This window comes from Labrus mixtus, chromosome 20 (genome assembly GCF_963584025.1).
Source record: "Labrus mixtus chromosome 20, fLabMix1.1, whole genome shotgun sequence".
Lineage (NCBI taxonomy): Eukaryota > Metazoa > Chordata > Actinopteri > Labriformes > Labridae > Labrus > Labrus mixtus.
The window spans coordinates 9,918,800-9,933,220 of record NC_083631.1 but is presented as its reverse complement, the minus strand read 5'-3'; the positions used below and the strand labels follow the sequence as shown (position 1 = coordinate 9,933,220).

Here is a 14,421-nt window from a genome sequence, read left to right as displayed (position 1 = left end):
GTTGCCTCCAGCAGAGAGCAGTGCGTGGTTGGATGTGAGCGCCACCGACCTGTCTCTACTTCCAGATCGAAGATGGCGGTCTCGGTGTTCCCCGGCGTGCGGCTCCTCTCCATCGGAGACGCGAACGGAGACATTCAGCGGCACTCGGAGCAGCAGCCCTTGCGATTAGAGGTGAAGAGCACACAGGATGCCGCCCTCATCAATCTCTCCAATGGTGAGTTGACCTTTCCCGCTGATGCTTCTCGGATGTTCGGCCTGTGCTAATGCTATGCTATGCAGCGCTAATGCTAACACGGCTAATCTGGCAGGACGTAGCGCTAGCCTCCAAGAAGCTAACACGTCTTGAGAGACCACGTCGCCTCCCCCTGTTCATCACGAGGGAGCCCCACAAACTACACGTTTTTCTTCTTCTCGTGTTGTCTTTAGACTCGTTTCCCTCACACTCACCGCTTTCACTTAACTTTGAGGTGTTTAAAAAACATCACGCTACATACTTGAGCTGACTTAGCCGCGTAAATAAGCGGGTCAGCTAAGTAAGGTTAGCGGGGAGTTTAATGCTAAACAATGAGTGCAGCCCGGCTCCAGCAGTGACGCGCTAACGGCTCCTCACGGTCCACTAACCGGTATTTAATCACGTAAATGTAACGTCAGGTTGTGTACGTCAGTCCCTTTGACCCACATTGACCCGGTTTATGTTATTGAGATGTTTAGCTTGTCCGGATTGTTTGGGATAGTAGTGGGCAATCCGGATCTCTCCTGTGATCAGAATATTTGATTTAGCAAAAAGAGCCGGATCTTTTAGCTCCCTAACGGCTCTTTGTTCAGTGTGAAGTATCATTTTATAAATCAATCAAATTGATTAAAGGCCCATGATTGTTAGGTGTGCATAATCTAGTAGTAGGTTTTGAATGAGACTAATTTATACTATATTATTACAAATATTCACTATTATCACATGTATGTTTTAGTTGATAATCTACTATGCATCGAAATATCCTGTTCTAGTGATGTTACAATTCACTTAGCAGACGCTTTTTATCCAAAGCTATGTACATCACACTTACACCGCCACAGTAGCAGGGTTAAGTGTCTTGCCCCACATCGGACATGTTGCTCAGCTGGGGATCAAACCCTCAACCTTTCGGTCGAGAGGCAACGACTCTACCAACTGAGCCACAGCCGCCCCATGTTAAGTATAAAGGGGCTTTCAGATAGGATGCAAACCCATTCATTGTCTGCGTGTTGCGTGATACGAGAGCGTAACTGAGCGGGAAGGCCGGGCGCACTCCCTGTGTGTTAAAAAGGAACTCGCCTTTGGCGCGGTGCTCTGACGACACCTCGCGCGTCCAGAAGGAGAGACGATCACACCACATCAAACGAGACCCAACGTCAGACAACGAGTGATCGTACGCCTGTAGGTTGTCCTCCTTCTCGTGAGCCTTGGTGCAACTCTCCCCAACAAGGCCGTCAAATTGCTCCCCGTTCAGCCTGAAGGTCACCTGGAAGCGGTCGTGACAGAGCTGCAGCTCCTGGACAAATCTAAACTCCCAACACACTCTTTCACACCCGAGGATTTAATGAACACGCACCCTCTTCTTCTTCGCTGCTCGAAAAGAAAGGCCTCTTCTGAGTGTGTATAGATTCATCGTGTGACCAAAAAGTAGCTTCTCTACAGACATCCTCTCTGAAAGCCCCTTCAGGGTTGTCACGGTCCCTGTTTTTTTTTATTTAATTTTTTAGAAGAAGAAGTGTTAAAAAGTGCAATAACCAGATAATTCAACATTTTGACAACCTCGTTAAGTATTATGACTATCTTAGTTGTCTAACATAAAATCACACTTTTAAATAATCATGGTAAATACAAAAGCCCTTTAGGGACACACGTTTAATGTGGATTAATTTGTGGGAGATGAAGGATGAAAGGAGTCGGCTCTTGGCTCCGACTCGTCCAGGAAAGACTCATCACTGGAGCCAGGAGCAGAGGGCATGGCTCCTGACCTGCTACTGTGCTCCCACCGTCTGTCGCTGTTATAGCCCCGTGTTTTTAACCCCTAGCCCGCTCTGCTAAAAGAGCAGCACACACACACAAACTTCTCAAGCTTTTATTTTTTGGGGGAGAATGCAGTCTTTGCGTTGGAGGTGGCGTAGAAAGAGCGAGCCCTCATTACTTATGCAGCTTTGTTCTCATTGGAACAATGGCCGGGACCCCGCCGCCTCCTGCCCTCCTGTGAGGAGGCAGCATCAGAGCCGCTCGGCTGCTTTTCTTATTCAATGGGACATCCCGCTGAAAAGAAACAGGCCTCCTCTGCCGGGATGCTCCAGTTAAAAGAAAAGAAGCCACACTCATTGTGGACCTTTTGAACAGCTCTGCATCGACACAACTCTCGAGGCGTACTTCAAAAAGATGCAGTTTGATTCATCATGGTGGGAATTAAAAAAGCAAAATGATGCAAATGAGGTTTAAGTAGTGAAAGAGTGCATGTTGGATCTTTTAAACCAAACCTTCACTGCCTACTTTTTAATCCTAATGATATGAAGATGGAGTGTTCTCTTTTAGCCCGGTATACAGATTGTTTTTGTATTAGAGTTAAAGTTAATTCTTGCACTTTTTTAAAAATCTGAGACGTATTCCCGCATCATTTGGAGTCTAAATGTCGAATAAAATCTTCCTTACAATCAATAAACAGCCGTTAGCTACATGTTTCTCTTCAAAGACACCAGACACCATTAACAAAATCAATACTTTCACCTCCCTAAACAAGAGATCAGCTGCTCTTCCTCTCCCTCAACTGAATTGTTTGTTATTGCGTCTTGTGTTATGTTGCATCTGAGCGATCCCTTTTTAAAATAGCAACATCACAAAACTTTACAAATAATTTATTGAACTGAGGCAGAAGTCGACCGACCAACAAGCCCAGGACGCTGTGAGGTAAACCCTCTGGACTTCTAAATGGAGCCTGGTGGCTTTGAAGAGAGCGATGTAACCATTCAAAAGAAAAGCCAGTTAAGCTTTCAAGCAGCATGTTTTTGATTCTGTCGCCTCAGCATCCCGTTTTAGAACATTGTGGTGTTGTGGTCAGGACCAGACCAACAGAGACCAAGACATACCTGAGACCAGAGTGCTCCGAGACCGAGACATGGCCAAGACATATAGGGACAGAGCCAAGACCAGTCACCAGACATACTGTATATGGGCTGAGACTAAGTCAAGACATTTAGGGATCGGGACCGAGTCAAGACCGAGACAAAACTACGACCATAAGTATGAATGAAAAATCAGCACCTTGTGTGTAGGGGGCGTGTCTCTCTGAGGAAGGGGGCAAACAGAGCTACAAATGACTTGACGTTCTTATCACAGTGATGACATGAGAAAGAAGCAGATCAGCGGTGGTCCTGACCGGTCTTGATTTAAAATCTGGAAGTCCGCTCAGTCCAAGACCGGGACAAGACCGGTCTGGAGTTCTACAACACTAGAACATAGCACGTAACATATTATATGACTCAAAGGGGAACTAGTCCTGTAAATAGTCTTAGTCATTTTACTCGAAAGGAGTCATTGAACGATGTAAATTCAGCCTGGTCAGTGTTGATCAAATACTGTAACATCAAGAGTTTCTCAAGCTGAGGCTCTCGGACCCCAGGATGGCCACATAGATACTGAGTGTGATTTAAATCAGCTGACTTTGTTCAGTTAACAGTCTGTGTCAGAGTGCAGAAGAGTCCTCCGCTCGGAGAACAAAGTTACCGATATAGACACACTCTGATTATATAACATGAAATCTCTGCATGAGACTTAATTATTTATCACGTTGCCTTCCTCTTATAGTCAGACCGAGCCTGTGTCGGGCTGCAGAGCGTGAACTCCCTCTCATAGTGGATCTGAATATTCTTCTAAAAGTGGCGTCCTTCAGCTCTGATGCAGGGTGCACAGAAACTTGTACCTTTCTATTTTTAACAAGTTTTTATGAATGCTGACCTCCCTGAAGCAAAACAAGGTTATTTTAACTTTAAAGGAGTCATCTGTTACTCTGACACCGAGTGGGCTGTTCACCCTCTCTCCATTTTTCAAAAGCATCTCCAACATTGATTCTAGTTTGAGCACGTTTCTGCTCGTGGAGCTTATTAGAAACATGCAGAGGGTTTTTAGGTCGGGTACAATCACTTCTATCTGAACCACTTCTCTTGCCCGCTTCCATCGCTGCAACACCTGTTGACCTGATAACTGCTCTCATATCTGGTAAACCGAGGGGCGTCCAAAACAGAAGCTGTGATGGCTCACTTTGGTTGAGATTGAAATCAAATCTCTGAACGTCTTAGTGATCCAGTCCAAACTTGACAGCTGCAACAAATCACCTTCTCAAAACAGAACGCCTCATTGTGTCGGAGAAATCCAGAAACGAGAAGAGGAAGAGAGCTCCGTGTTGTTTCTGATCAGGAGCGATCTATTTGCAGAGAAAAATATCCTGCTGACTCATCAAACAGGAAGTCCACTCGATTCTACAAATGTAGGTCAGTTTACTCGTCACAGCGAGTTAGACTCACCGTGTGAAAGCTCTTACATAAAATCCTCTGGAGGAGAGTCTTTGTCACGATGGAGAAAATAACCTTCGAGACAATCATCATGAAGGTTGTTGTCTCTGGTGGTGGGCTTTATTATCATTATTATAACTCCCTCATGTCTCGACCGGGACACTCGTGTAGGAGGTTCTTCATCTCAGCGGGGTTTTTCTGGTTAATTTAACTTGAAATAAAAGTAAATAGTAACTGGAGTTAAGTCCCCTTGAGTCAGATTTGGCGATTAAATCTGACACTTTGACTTTTCTTTGTATTTTTCTCACATCCAAACCAAACTAAAACTCCTTCACAGCCTACATGAGTCTTCATTAACTGATGTAGGATTTTATTCAACAGACATTCGAACCTGAAGTTCTCATCGAAGAGTCGTTGATGAAGTTAGCAGTTTCCCCCTTTAGGAAGCAGCAGCAGCCCCTCCGCCAGCCACACCGGACCGCTCTTATTTTGAAAAGCTTCTCTGACCAGAGTCTGTTTGAGTTACCTTGCTTTATGATTCTGTAGCTAACAGTGAGAGAACATACACCTCAGCTTCTTCAATCTGTGTTTGGGTTACATCAACGAGCCTGCAGTCCTGGATCACTTGTGTTTGTACTTAAATCAGTATTTCCCCACGTTGTCGATCAGTAAACAGGGTAGTGTAGTAGTGGTTAGAAGATCAGCTAAGCGTCTCTGTCGGTCTGAAGCGCTGCTCTCAATCCTTTAATTTCTGCTGGATTAGCTCAGGCTGGTTAATGACTGTTAGCTGGACCTGCTGCTCCACCGGGACGAGTTTCCAGTCTGAAGGCAGAGAGCTGGACCAACACGTGTTTCTGTTGACAACAAGTAAATAAACACGAGTGCCAGCTGCATTCACAAACCCGGCTGTCATTCAGCCTTGTAACTGGAGATATCTGCTGTGTGCATGCCATCCTGTGTACTCGTCTCTATGAAACTGTTATAACGTTATGAGGAACACGGGGGAAACATCATCCAGATGTTTTTAGGACATTTTGCCAAAAAGAGAAGATCTGATTTTAGTATTTTCACAGCCATTTAATCAAAAACATTAAAAGCTCCTCCTTTGTGTCGGTGAGCAACGGATGAGGAATTGGTGCGTCTCCTCTTTAAGCACGCAAACGTTGTGATCTCCAGAAGCAGCGCGGCGCACAACTTTTCCCTCCCAGAACTCTTCTTAATGAAGTATTCTTGCAAACGCACGCAGTCCCACGTGTTCCATGTTTGTCCTGACCCTCTCCATCGTCTTCCCTTTTCTCTCCAGGAGAGGAGGCGAGTGTGTTCAAGTGTTCGGTTTCCAGGGAGACGGAGTGCAGCCGCGTGGGGAAGCAGTCATTCATCATCACACTGGGCTGTAACAGCGTCCTGCTGCAGTTCTCCTCACCTGCAGGTACACACACACACACACACACACACACACACACACACACACACACACACACACACACACACACACACACACACACACACACACACACACACACACACACACACACACACACACACACACACGAACGAGACACATTGTAGGTTCTGACAAACACCAGAATAAGACACGTCCTTTGTTAGGAACTTGTGATACTTTTTTTTTGATATTTAACATTTTTAAATTCTATTTTATATATTGTAATATCTTCTTATACTGTATTATTTAAGTTGTTGCTAGTTCTGCTTTATTTCCTTGTTAATTGTTTAGCACCAAGACAAATTCCTTGTATGTGTAAATGTACTTGGCAATAAACCCCGATTCTGATTCTGATAATCTGGACACTTTCAAACTTCGCTCTGGCTTTATTTAGCCTGATTGTAACCTCGGAGAGAGTGACTGTTTTTAGAGTTACTTATATAATCAGTGAGTCTGTTCTTCCCACACACTTGATCCACTTTTCCTGGAGTGTGGAGCAGGCGTCATCGGCTTTGCCCCGCAGTTAGTCCTCTTATAAACACACATCACAGTACTGGATCTATACAGAACTCTCTGCAGCGGCACCTTCTGTTCGTTAAGCATCGCTTCAACGTCGCCTTTTAAGTGCTCATCTCACTCACAACCTCAGATGAGCTGAGACCAAAACATGTACCAGATCCTTCTGTTCCATACGAGTCAGGCAAAAAACTCTGACTCACCTGGAAACAAACCCACAAAGGAATTTATGAAACTGTATTTTTCTGTAGCAAGGCAACAATTCTCTAAAGCTAAGAAACTAACTACACGAGTGTGTTCACTTACATTCACCTTTTCACAACTTTCACTGGCGGTGTGTTGTATGTATCCCTTCTGGTTCTGGCCTTTGTTAATGTGTGTGTTTGTGTGTGTTGCTTCAGACTTTCAGTCCTTTTATAACGTCCTGAAGAACAGTCGTGGTCACTCCAGTGAGCGCTCAGTGTTCAGTGACCGAACAGAGGAGTCCTCTGCTGTACAGTACTTCCAGGTGAGACACACTAACCCTAACCCTGCAAAAGTATTACTTTAATACTTGAGCAGACTTCAGAGGAGATTCATTGATTTTCAGACCAGTTTGCTTTTCCACTCACAGAACCGTTCTCTCTCTCTCTCTTCGTCTCTCTCTCACCCCTCTGATTTTATTCTCCGTCTGCTATTTTTAGCTTCTCGATCTTCATCAGAAATCTTCATCAGAAATCTTCATCAAAAGAAACTCTTTGGAACCTTTTGAATCATTATTATTTTTTGGCTGCTTCTCAGCTCCTAGAATTATTAGCTGACGGAGAAACGGTTCCCCTCGCTCCTGCCGCCTCACGGGCTGGAGAGCTCATTAGCTGCCGATTCAAAGCCCAGCGAACGTCTTTGAAGCTTCCCTGTACCTGCATGTGGCTCACTGTTGTCCTTATTACTCTCTTCTGTGTGTGTGTGTGTGTTTGTGCAGTTTTATGGCTACCTCTCCCAGCAACAGAACATGATGCAGGACTACGTTCGGACAGGGACTTACCAACGGGCTATTCTCCAGAACCACACCGACTTCAAGGACAAGGTCATTACCTTCTGCTAGAAAGAAAACACTTATATCATTTTATTGGAGCAGCGTGGGAGATCTGTTTTCAATGTCTAAAAGATGAAAATACACAAACTAGCAGAGCGGAGTGTTTGCTGACTCTTTGTTGACGCTCGTCTTTGCTGCAGGTGGTGCTGGACGTCGGTTGTGGCTCAGGCATCCTCTCCTTCTTTGCAGCCCAAGCTGGAGCCAGGAAGGTGTACGCTGTGGAGGCCAGCACCATGGCTCAGCACGCAGAGGTCTAAACACACACACACACACACACACACACACACACCTGGTCGGTGTGTCTGTAGGTATTTGCAGCCCTAGTTTACGCCCTGATCTTGACCTTACAGGTGCTGGTGAACAGTAACCGTCTGGGGGAGCGCGTGGTGGTCATCCCGGGGAAGGTGGAGGAAGTGACGCTGCCCGAGCAGGTGGACATCATCATCTCAGAGCCAATGGGATACATGCTGTTCAATGAACGCATGCTGGAGAGCTACCTGCACGCCAAGAAGTTCCTCAAACCCAACGGTGAGGAGGTTAAAGCTAAAGAGGAAAGAATATCTGTCCAGTGATCCACTTGGGTTCAGTATCAGCAGAAACGACCTTTAGCAGCTCTGCTCGCCGCTTGCTGTTACTGGTTAACATGACGGGGCCACAGCGGGCACGCAAACATTTATCTGATGCTTGGTGTTCTGTTTGATATCAGAACTTATTGTTTGTTGTACTTTTGTCTTTTTTTCTGACCTGGACTTTTTTCATACATCAGGTAAAATGTTCCCGACCATTGGAGACGTCCACCTGGCCCCCTTCACAGACGAGCAGCTCTACATGGAGCAGTTCACAAAGGCCAACTTCTGGTGAGGGGGGGGGGAGGGGGGGGAGCGCGGGAGGGGCAGGCTGAAAACAGAGAGGCCTCAGTTTAATTGCTCTACGACCAAAATAAGTTTTTATAGATTGAACCTCGCATGGATCTTTTAACCGGTGCAGGAACTTAGTGACCTATCCGAACTGGATTAGACTCCTGTGTCCAGCTGGTGTTTTGTTTTTTTATTACGTGTGTTGTTTCTATGACAACAGGCGCTGCATGACTAACACTTCTCCGTTGCTTTTTACCGGGATGTTTGTCCTTCTACTTTTCCGACTTTGTCTGGACATGGTTAAGCTAAGCGAGGGATAAACTCTGGTAACCGTTAGCGTTTGTGTCTCCTCCTGAAGACTCAAACAAACTTTATCTGTCATCTATGTTTAGACAGCAGAGACCTACAGGAGAGGCTCCGTGGTGACTTTTCAAACTGGTTTTCTTTGTTTGACGGCTCAGAGTTCGATCACGTTCTTTAACTGAAGCAGTTTAATTAAAGCAACAAAGAGATCTGTGTCTTCTGGTTAAGCAGAGGCAGTTAGATAAATATATATGTTCTCATTTTTTAAAAGCACTTTGTAAAAAAAAAAACAACAACTGAGGAGTGACTTTGTTTTTCCGCCCTCAGGTACCAGCCCTCCTTCCACGGTGTAGACCTCTCTGCCCTGCGGGGGGCAGCAGTGGACGAGTATTTCCGACAGCCAATCGTGGTAGGTTATCCACTGCAGGAAACAGAGAAAGGTCGGCGCACTATTCAGCTCCCAATCAGAAGCTTCATTTGGTCTAAGTCAAATCTGAGGACGATCCTTTGGATCCACACGTTTCTCATGAGGAGCTGAAAGTGTGCCGTCCTTTCTCTTCTCTGCAGGTTATACATTGTCTTGTCCTGCACCTGTATGCATTTTGCCTGGATGTGTGTACACAAGCTTTCTGTTTTTAATGTTATCCATTGTGCACACACAGAATCTTAAGAAAGTGGGGTTTGTGGTCTGAGTCAGGGTCCCAGCTTTCATTACTCTAAATATGTCCTCTCTTCTTCTATCAAATAGTGTTTTATTTTGGCGTTAGATCATGTAAACCACATTGCATGCTGGGAAATAATTGCAGCCTGTTTGGTAAATCTAAGAACGTTTTATTGTTCACGTCGAGACGGTTTGTTTTTGTTTATTCTAAACCTTGATCTCCCTCCACAGGACACGTTTGATATCCGTATTCTGATGGCCAAGTCGGTCAAACACACAGTCAACTTCCTGGAGACCAAAGAAGAGGATCTCTACAGGTGTGTGTGTGTGTGTGTGTGTGTGTGTGTGTGTGTGTGTGTGTGTGTGTGTGTGTGTGTGTGTGTGTGTGTGTGTGTGTGTGTGTGTGTGTGTGTGTGTGTGTGTGTGTGTGTGTGTGTCTGTCTGTCTGTGTGTGTGTGTGTGTGTGTGCAGCATGTTTAAATGTGTACTGAGTATTTCTGGTCTCTCTCTTTGTTGTGTCTCTCAGGATAGAGATTCCCTTTAAGTTCCACATGATGCACTCGGGTCTGGTGCACGGTCTGGCGTTCTGGTTTGACGTGGCGTTTGTGGGATCAATGTAAGTCAGCTGATGATGATGATGACGATGAAATGTCTTTAATCAGTCCACCACTCTGCCTCACGCTTCCTCTCTTCTTCCTGTGCAGGGTGACCGTCTGGCTCTCCACGGCGCCCACAGAGCCGCTCACTCACTGGTACCAGGTCCGCTGTCTGCTGCAGTCTCCTCTCTTCACCAAAGCCGGAGACACGCTGTCCGGCACGGCGCTGCTGATCGCCAACAAGAGGTGTGAAGCTCGTCATCGCACTTCTCTGCAGCATAGCCGTGTTCTTAAACTATAGACATTAAATCTTTAAAAGTCGACTTTAACCTGGAATGCTAAGCTAAGCTAACCGCTGATCCCTCGTCCCCACAGACAAAGCTACGACATCAGTATTGTTGCCCAGGTGGACCAGACAGGATCAAAGTCCAGCAATCTCCTGGACTTGAAGAACCCCTTTTTCAGGTGAGTTCACTCTCTTCACCCCGTCCGACCCCGACAGTAACCGGGATACCATGGTTAAAGGCGGGGGTCCTCCGTGTGTCTGTCCGACTCTGAACGTGTGTGTTTGTGTGTGCAGGTACACAGGCTCCACCCCAAACCCCCCTCCTGGCTCACACTACACCTCCCCGTCTGAGAACATGTGGAACTCGGGGGCGGCCTACAGCATGAATCAGGGGATGGCTGTATCAGGTGAACACACACAGAGACACGGGGAGATCAAAACTGATTTCAGTGACATGATGAGAATATAAGAGACGAGGAAGGACGCAGAGTCTGACCCGCTGCACCGACCGGCGTCCTCGTTTACTTTCTGTGTGGGTCGCTTCCACGGGAACAGAGACGTTTCTTACGTTAGAAAACAGACTCAAAGCAGATTTAGGCAACGAAAGATCAGCCACTCCTGAGTTCTGTGAGGTTCCTGTTTTTTTTTTTAAAGTAGCCCTGTTAAGACCGCCGTTTCAAGCCGCGATATTCACGCCCCCGCCCCATCTGAGTCTCACGGAGGCGTAATATGGGGGCGGCGTTATCCCCGCCCTGTAAGATAATCAGAGGTAGTAACAGAGGAGAGACGGGATCGGTGGAGCCAGCAGGGGAGTGCAGTGCTGTGTGTGTGTGTGTGTGTGCGCATGTCTGACTGTGTGTGTATGTGGAGATCCTGCTGTGCAGTGCTTCCCCCAACTCGGAAACGCAATGTGACCTCACAGACTGGGACATTAACGTCACGCCGTCACAGACTCAATATGAACGCACGAAGACCCGATGACGGTTTGTAGAGAGTGATGTCACAGCTGTTTGTGGTTATCATCTTCCTCTGTCTCGCTCTTTAGAGATCCTTTCTGTGATGATGTCACACACTTAGACTAACTAACCTGTCGGGGACAAAAACAACAAGTTTGAGTCGACACACTTTAAAAAAAATTTTTATCCTGTAGGAATATGTTGCAGACGTTAAAGTCTGATTCACAGCGTCAGCCGGTTAAATGTTCATTTATCTGCCTGATATATTTCAATAAATCATCATCAGAGTGTTTCTACATCTGAATATCTGGATTTTCTTTTCCTGGATTGTTTCAAATGTCTGATGACTCATCCTGAACTCAGGGGCGCTTACTCAGTTTTTCATCAGTTTACCCCAACGTTATGTCCCACCTTGTATCTTGTGATTGGGTCTATCCCGTTTCAGTCATAAATACATCACGACCCGGCAGGTAGATACTGTTCCATGACCTCTCAGTGACGGGTCATCGAGCTACTGCTGCCTCGCTGTGTATGACACACACTGAGGTCACCTTTAAAATGTGTCAGACGCAGACAGCGGGGCGCGATGGGACAAACTGTAGCTCTGAATCAAACCTTCTCCTTTGTGTGATGTTTGTGTTCTTCACTGCGATCCTTTGTCGTGGTCAGGTAAGTAAAAAGGCAGCTCGTTCTCCTCGTCTTCCTGTTTAACACTGCTGTTAGTGTCATGGTGTCAGCACGTCTGCTGGTGATGAATGTTAATAATGAGAATGTTGAAATGATTCCTGTATCAGCAGATCTTGAAGACTTTGCCTCCTGTGTCTCCCTGCAGGGATGCCAGCAGCTTATGACCTCAGTACAGTCATCGGCAGCGGGCCCTCAGTGTCTCACAACAACCTCATCCCCCTGGGTACGGACACACTCATCCTCACTGATCCACATCATACAGTGTATCTAGAGAGAGAGAGAAAGGACAGGAGAGAGAGCTAATGATAACAGCACTATGTCTTAAGAGAGTGCAGTTGCACTCAGAGGCCTTCGGTTGGCGCCAAAGTGCACCAAACCAAATTCCTACATATTGTTGCTTTAATTCGGTTTTAGCTTTTTTTCTTATGAACATAATATCTGTAGAAATCTGACTGAACAGTCAAACATCTGCTTCTACTTTTTTTTATTCAACCGATGGTTCAGTGATGTCGACTATTTCAGCAGCAACAAATAAAAATGTTCTGCAGAAAAGACGGTTGAAATGAGTGTTTGCCATCTGGTTGTCTGACAGTCACAGGATGTACGACCAACACTTGGTTACTCAGCTGCTGCACCAGATTTGTGTGTGTGTGTGTGTGTGTGTGTGTGTGTGTGTGTGTGTGACAGAAAAGGATTCGTCATTTAGCCATGCAACAGGCCAAAGTCTGCTCTAGTGCTGCGCATATCATTAACTCTGTTCTCCTCTCTGATTGGTCGCAGTGAACACAGGAATTGTAAACCACACCCACTCCAGGATGGGCTCCATCATGAGCACAGGGATCGTCCAGGGTACGTTCACAAACACAAACAATGAAAACACATCGGTCCAAATATTCGCATCTCCACTTTAAGAGGAGCCAATCTGAAACACGTTTAACAAAACGGCGTTGGTGGTTTTTTAATGATGCAGCTTGCCTCCCTGCAGTTCCTCACACACACACACACACACACACTCTCTCTCTCTCTCTCTCTCCTCTCTTTCTAACTTGTAACTGTGTTGTTCCCTGCAGGAGCCACCACGGGTCAGTCGGGTCCCAGCAACAGCGGTACTTATTACCCCGTCACCAACCAGTTCACCATGGGGGGTGCGGCCATCTCCATGGCCTCGCCGATGGTCATCCCCAGCAACACCATGCACTACGGCAGTTAAGACGAAGATGTCGAAGCAGTGACCTCTTCGTCGTCCCCGCCCCCTGCATGAGAAGAGATCCCCCCTGCTCCCCCCTCGTCCTTCAGCCCTGACTGACCCACCGACCGCAGCCAAAACCAGTATACCAAACCCAGCGCTGAGCTGCTGCCCCCCCCCCCCCCCCCCCCCCTCCTGTCCTCGTTCAGTCCAACACTCTCTGAACGGTGAACGCAATGTATCCGTCCACATGCTCGTCTCGCTGACAGACGACCCCCCCCCCTCCCCTCCCCCTCTCCTGGATTTCCTGGGACTGTAACACGTGCACAGAGAAGCACTGCAGCTATCATCCACCCCCTCTCCTTAAACATGTAACTGAATCCCCCCCCTCTTTATTTTTGGTATTATTGTGTGTCATAATTAGCCCGGTGTCTCGTCACTCGGTTCCCTCCTGACGAATCGACGTGTTTCCAGATATCAGCGTGTTCCTGCAGACGGACTACACTGAGGGCGGGTTCTCTTTCGGACATAAGGACACTTTTATCATAAACACTCATCTCTGGGCAGCCATCTTGGCTTTTCATATCCGATCCAGTCTTCAAGACCTCGCCGTTCTTCTCTGGACAGACTCACTCATGCAGGACGAGGGTTGTCGCAACGCCAGGTTTCAAAACTTAGATTTGATTTTAGTAAAAATGAATACCTGTTTCATTACCACGGCAACCAAAACAAGTCCTAGGTACCTAAAAACGGGTCATTGTGCACAAATAAGTTGGCTACATTTCAGACTGGAAACTTTGACAATGTATTTGTGAAATTTAGGTCGAACTGTTTATTTCTATCAATCAATAAAATCACAGAGATTGTATCAGTTTAAAACGTGTTATTTAAAAAGTATGGCCGACCTTAGCAGGACAAACCGGTCAGAGGCCATCGAGTGTGAGGAGAAGTCTGACTGTAACAGAAACAGGCCGACCCTCTGCTCATCACAACATGTGAACCTAAAGTTTAATTGCACTGGGTCTCCTTCATGCTGGAGTTTGATGTAAACTCTGTAATCATCTGAATAAGCAGAGCAAAACAGAAGACCAAGGCAGCAGGAAATAACACACTTTTGGTTGCCATGGAGTTATGTTTTTGTTGCCATGGTATCAGACAGGAATCGATATCTTTACAAGAATCATATCGAAGTTTAAATTCTGTCATGGCGACGACCCTCCCCAGCGTAGAAGGAGATCAGTACAACAGTCTGCCAAAACGTTGTCATTTTAAAGCCTGTAAACCTGGAACACGCCACCTGCTGCTCCACGCCACCTGTTCTCTT

General features: G+C 46.3%; 1 protein-coding gene across 4 annotated transcripts; it reads left to right on the top strand.

The window, feature by feature from the left end:
* Positions 1 to 8: 8 nt before the first annotated feature.
* Positions 9 to 13,599, top strand: carm1 (coactivator-associated arginine methyltransferase 1). Of its 4 annotated transcripts, none has more exons than XR_009665795.1 (16): positions 10 to 214; positions 5,834 to 5,959; positions 6,892 to 6,998; positions 7,452 to 7,556; positions 7,706 to 7,816; positions 7,916 to 8,093; positions 8,332 to 8,422; positions 9,053 to 9,134; positions 9,618 to 9,703; positions 9,913 to 10,002; positions 10,091 to 10,228; positions 10,358 to 10,447; positions 10,563 to 10,675; positions 12,022 to 12,134; positions 12,692 to 12,760; positions 12,982 to 13,053. XR_009665795.1 is itself a non-coding variant. In XM_061027231.1 (16 exons), the coding sequence occupies exons 1-16, from the start codon at positions 73 to 75 to the stop codon at positions 13,119 to 13,121; spliced, it is 1,746 nt and encodes a 581-aa protein (XP_060883214.1). In that variant the 5' UTR covers positions 12 to 72; the 3' UTR covers positions 13,122 to 13,599. The 4 variants fall into 4 exon arrangements, 3 of the variants coding, with proteins under 3 accessions (XP_060883215.1, XP_060883217.1, XP_060883214.1); XM_061027231.1 differs by having other exon boundaries at positions 12 to 214; positions 12,057 to 12,134; positions 12,982 to 13,599; XM_061027232.1 differs by lacking the exon at positions 12,692 to 12,760 and having other exon boundaries at positions 9 to 214; positions 12,982 to 13,599.
* Positions 13,600 to 14,421: the final 822 nt, after the last annotated feature.

Excerpts from the sequence above, each read along its gene's own strand:
- carm1 (XM_061027231.1), top strand. The coding sequence starts at position 73 with ATGGCGGTCTCGGTGTTCCCCGGCGTGCGGCTCCTCTCCATCGGAGAC. Across the intron at positions 8,423-9,052 it reads TTCACAAAGGCCAACTTCTG|GTACCAGCCCTCCTTCCACG; the intron begins GTGAGGGGGGGG and ends TTCCGCCCTCAG. Across the intron at positions 12,761-12,981 it reads GAGCACAGGGATCGTCCAGG|GAGCCACCACGGGTCAGTCG; the intron begins GTACGTTCACAA and ends TGTTCCCTGCAG.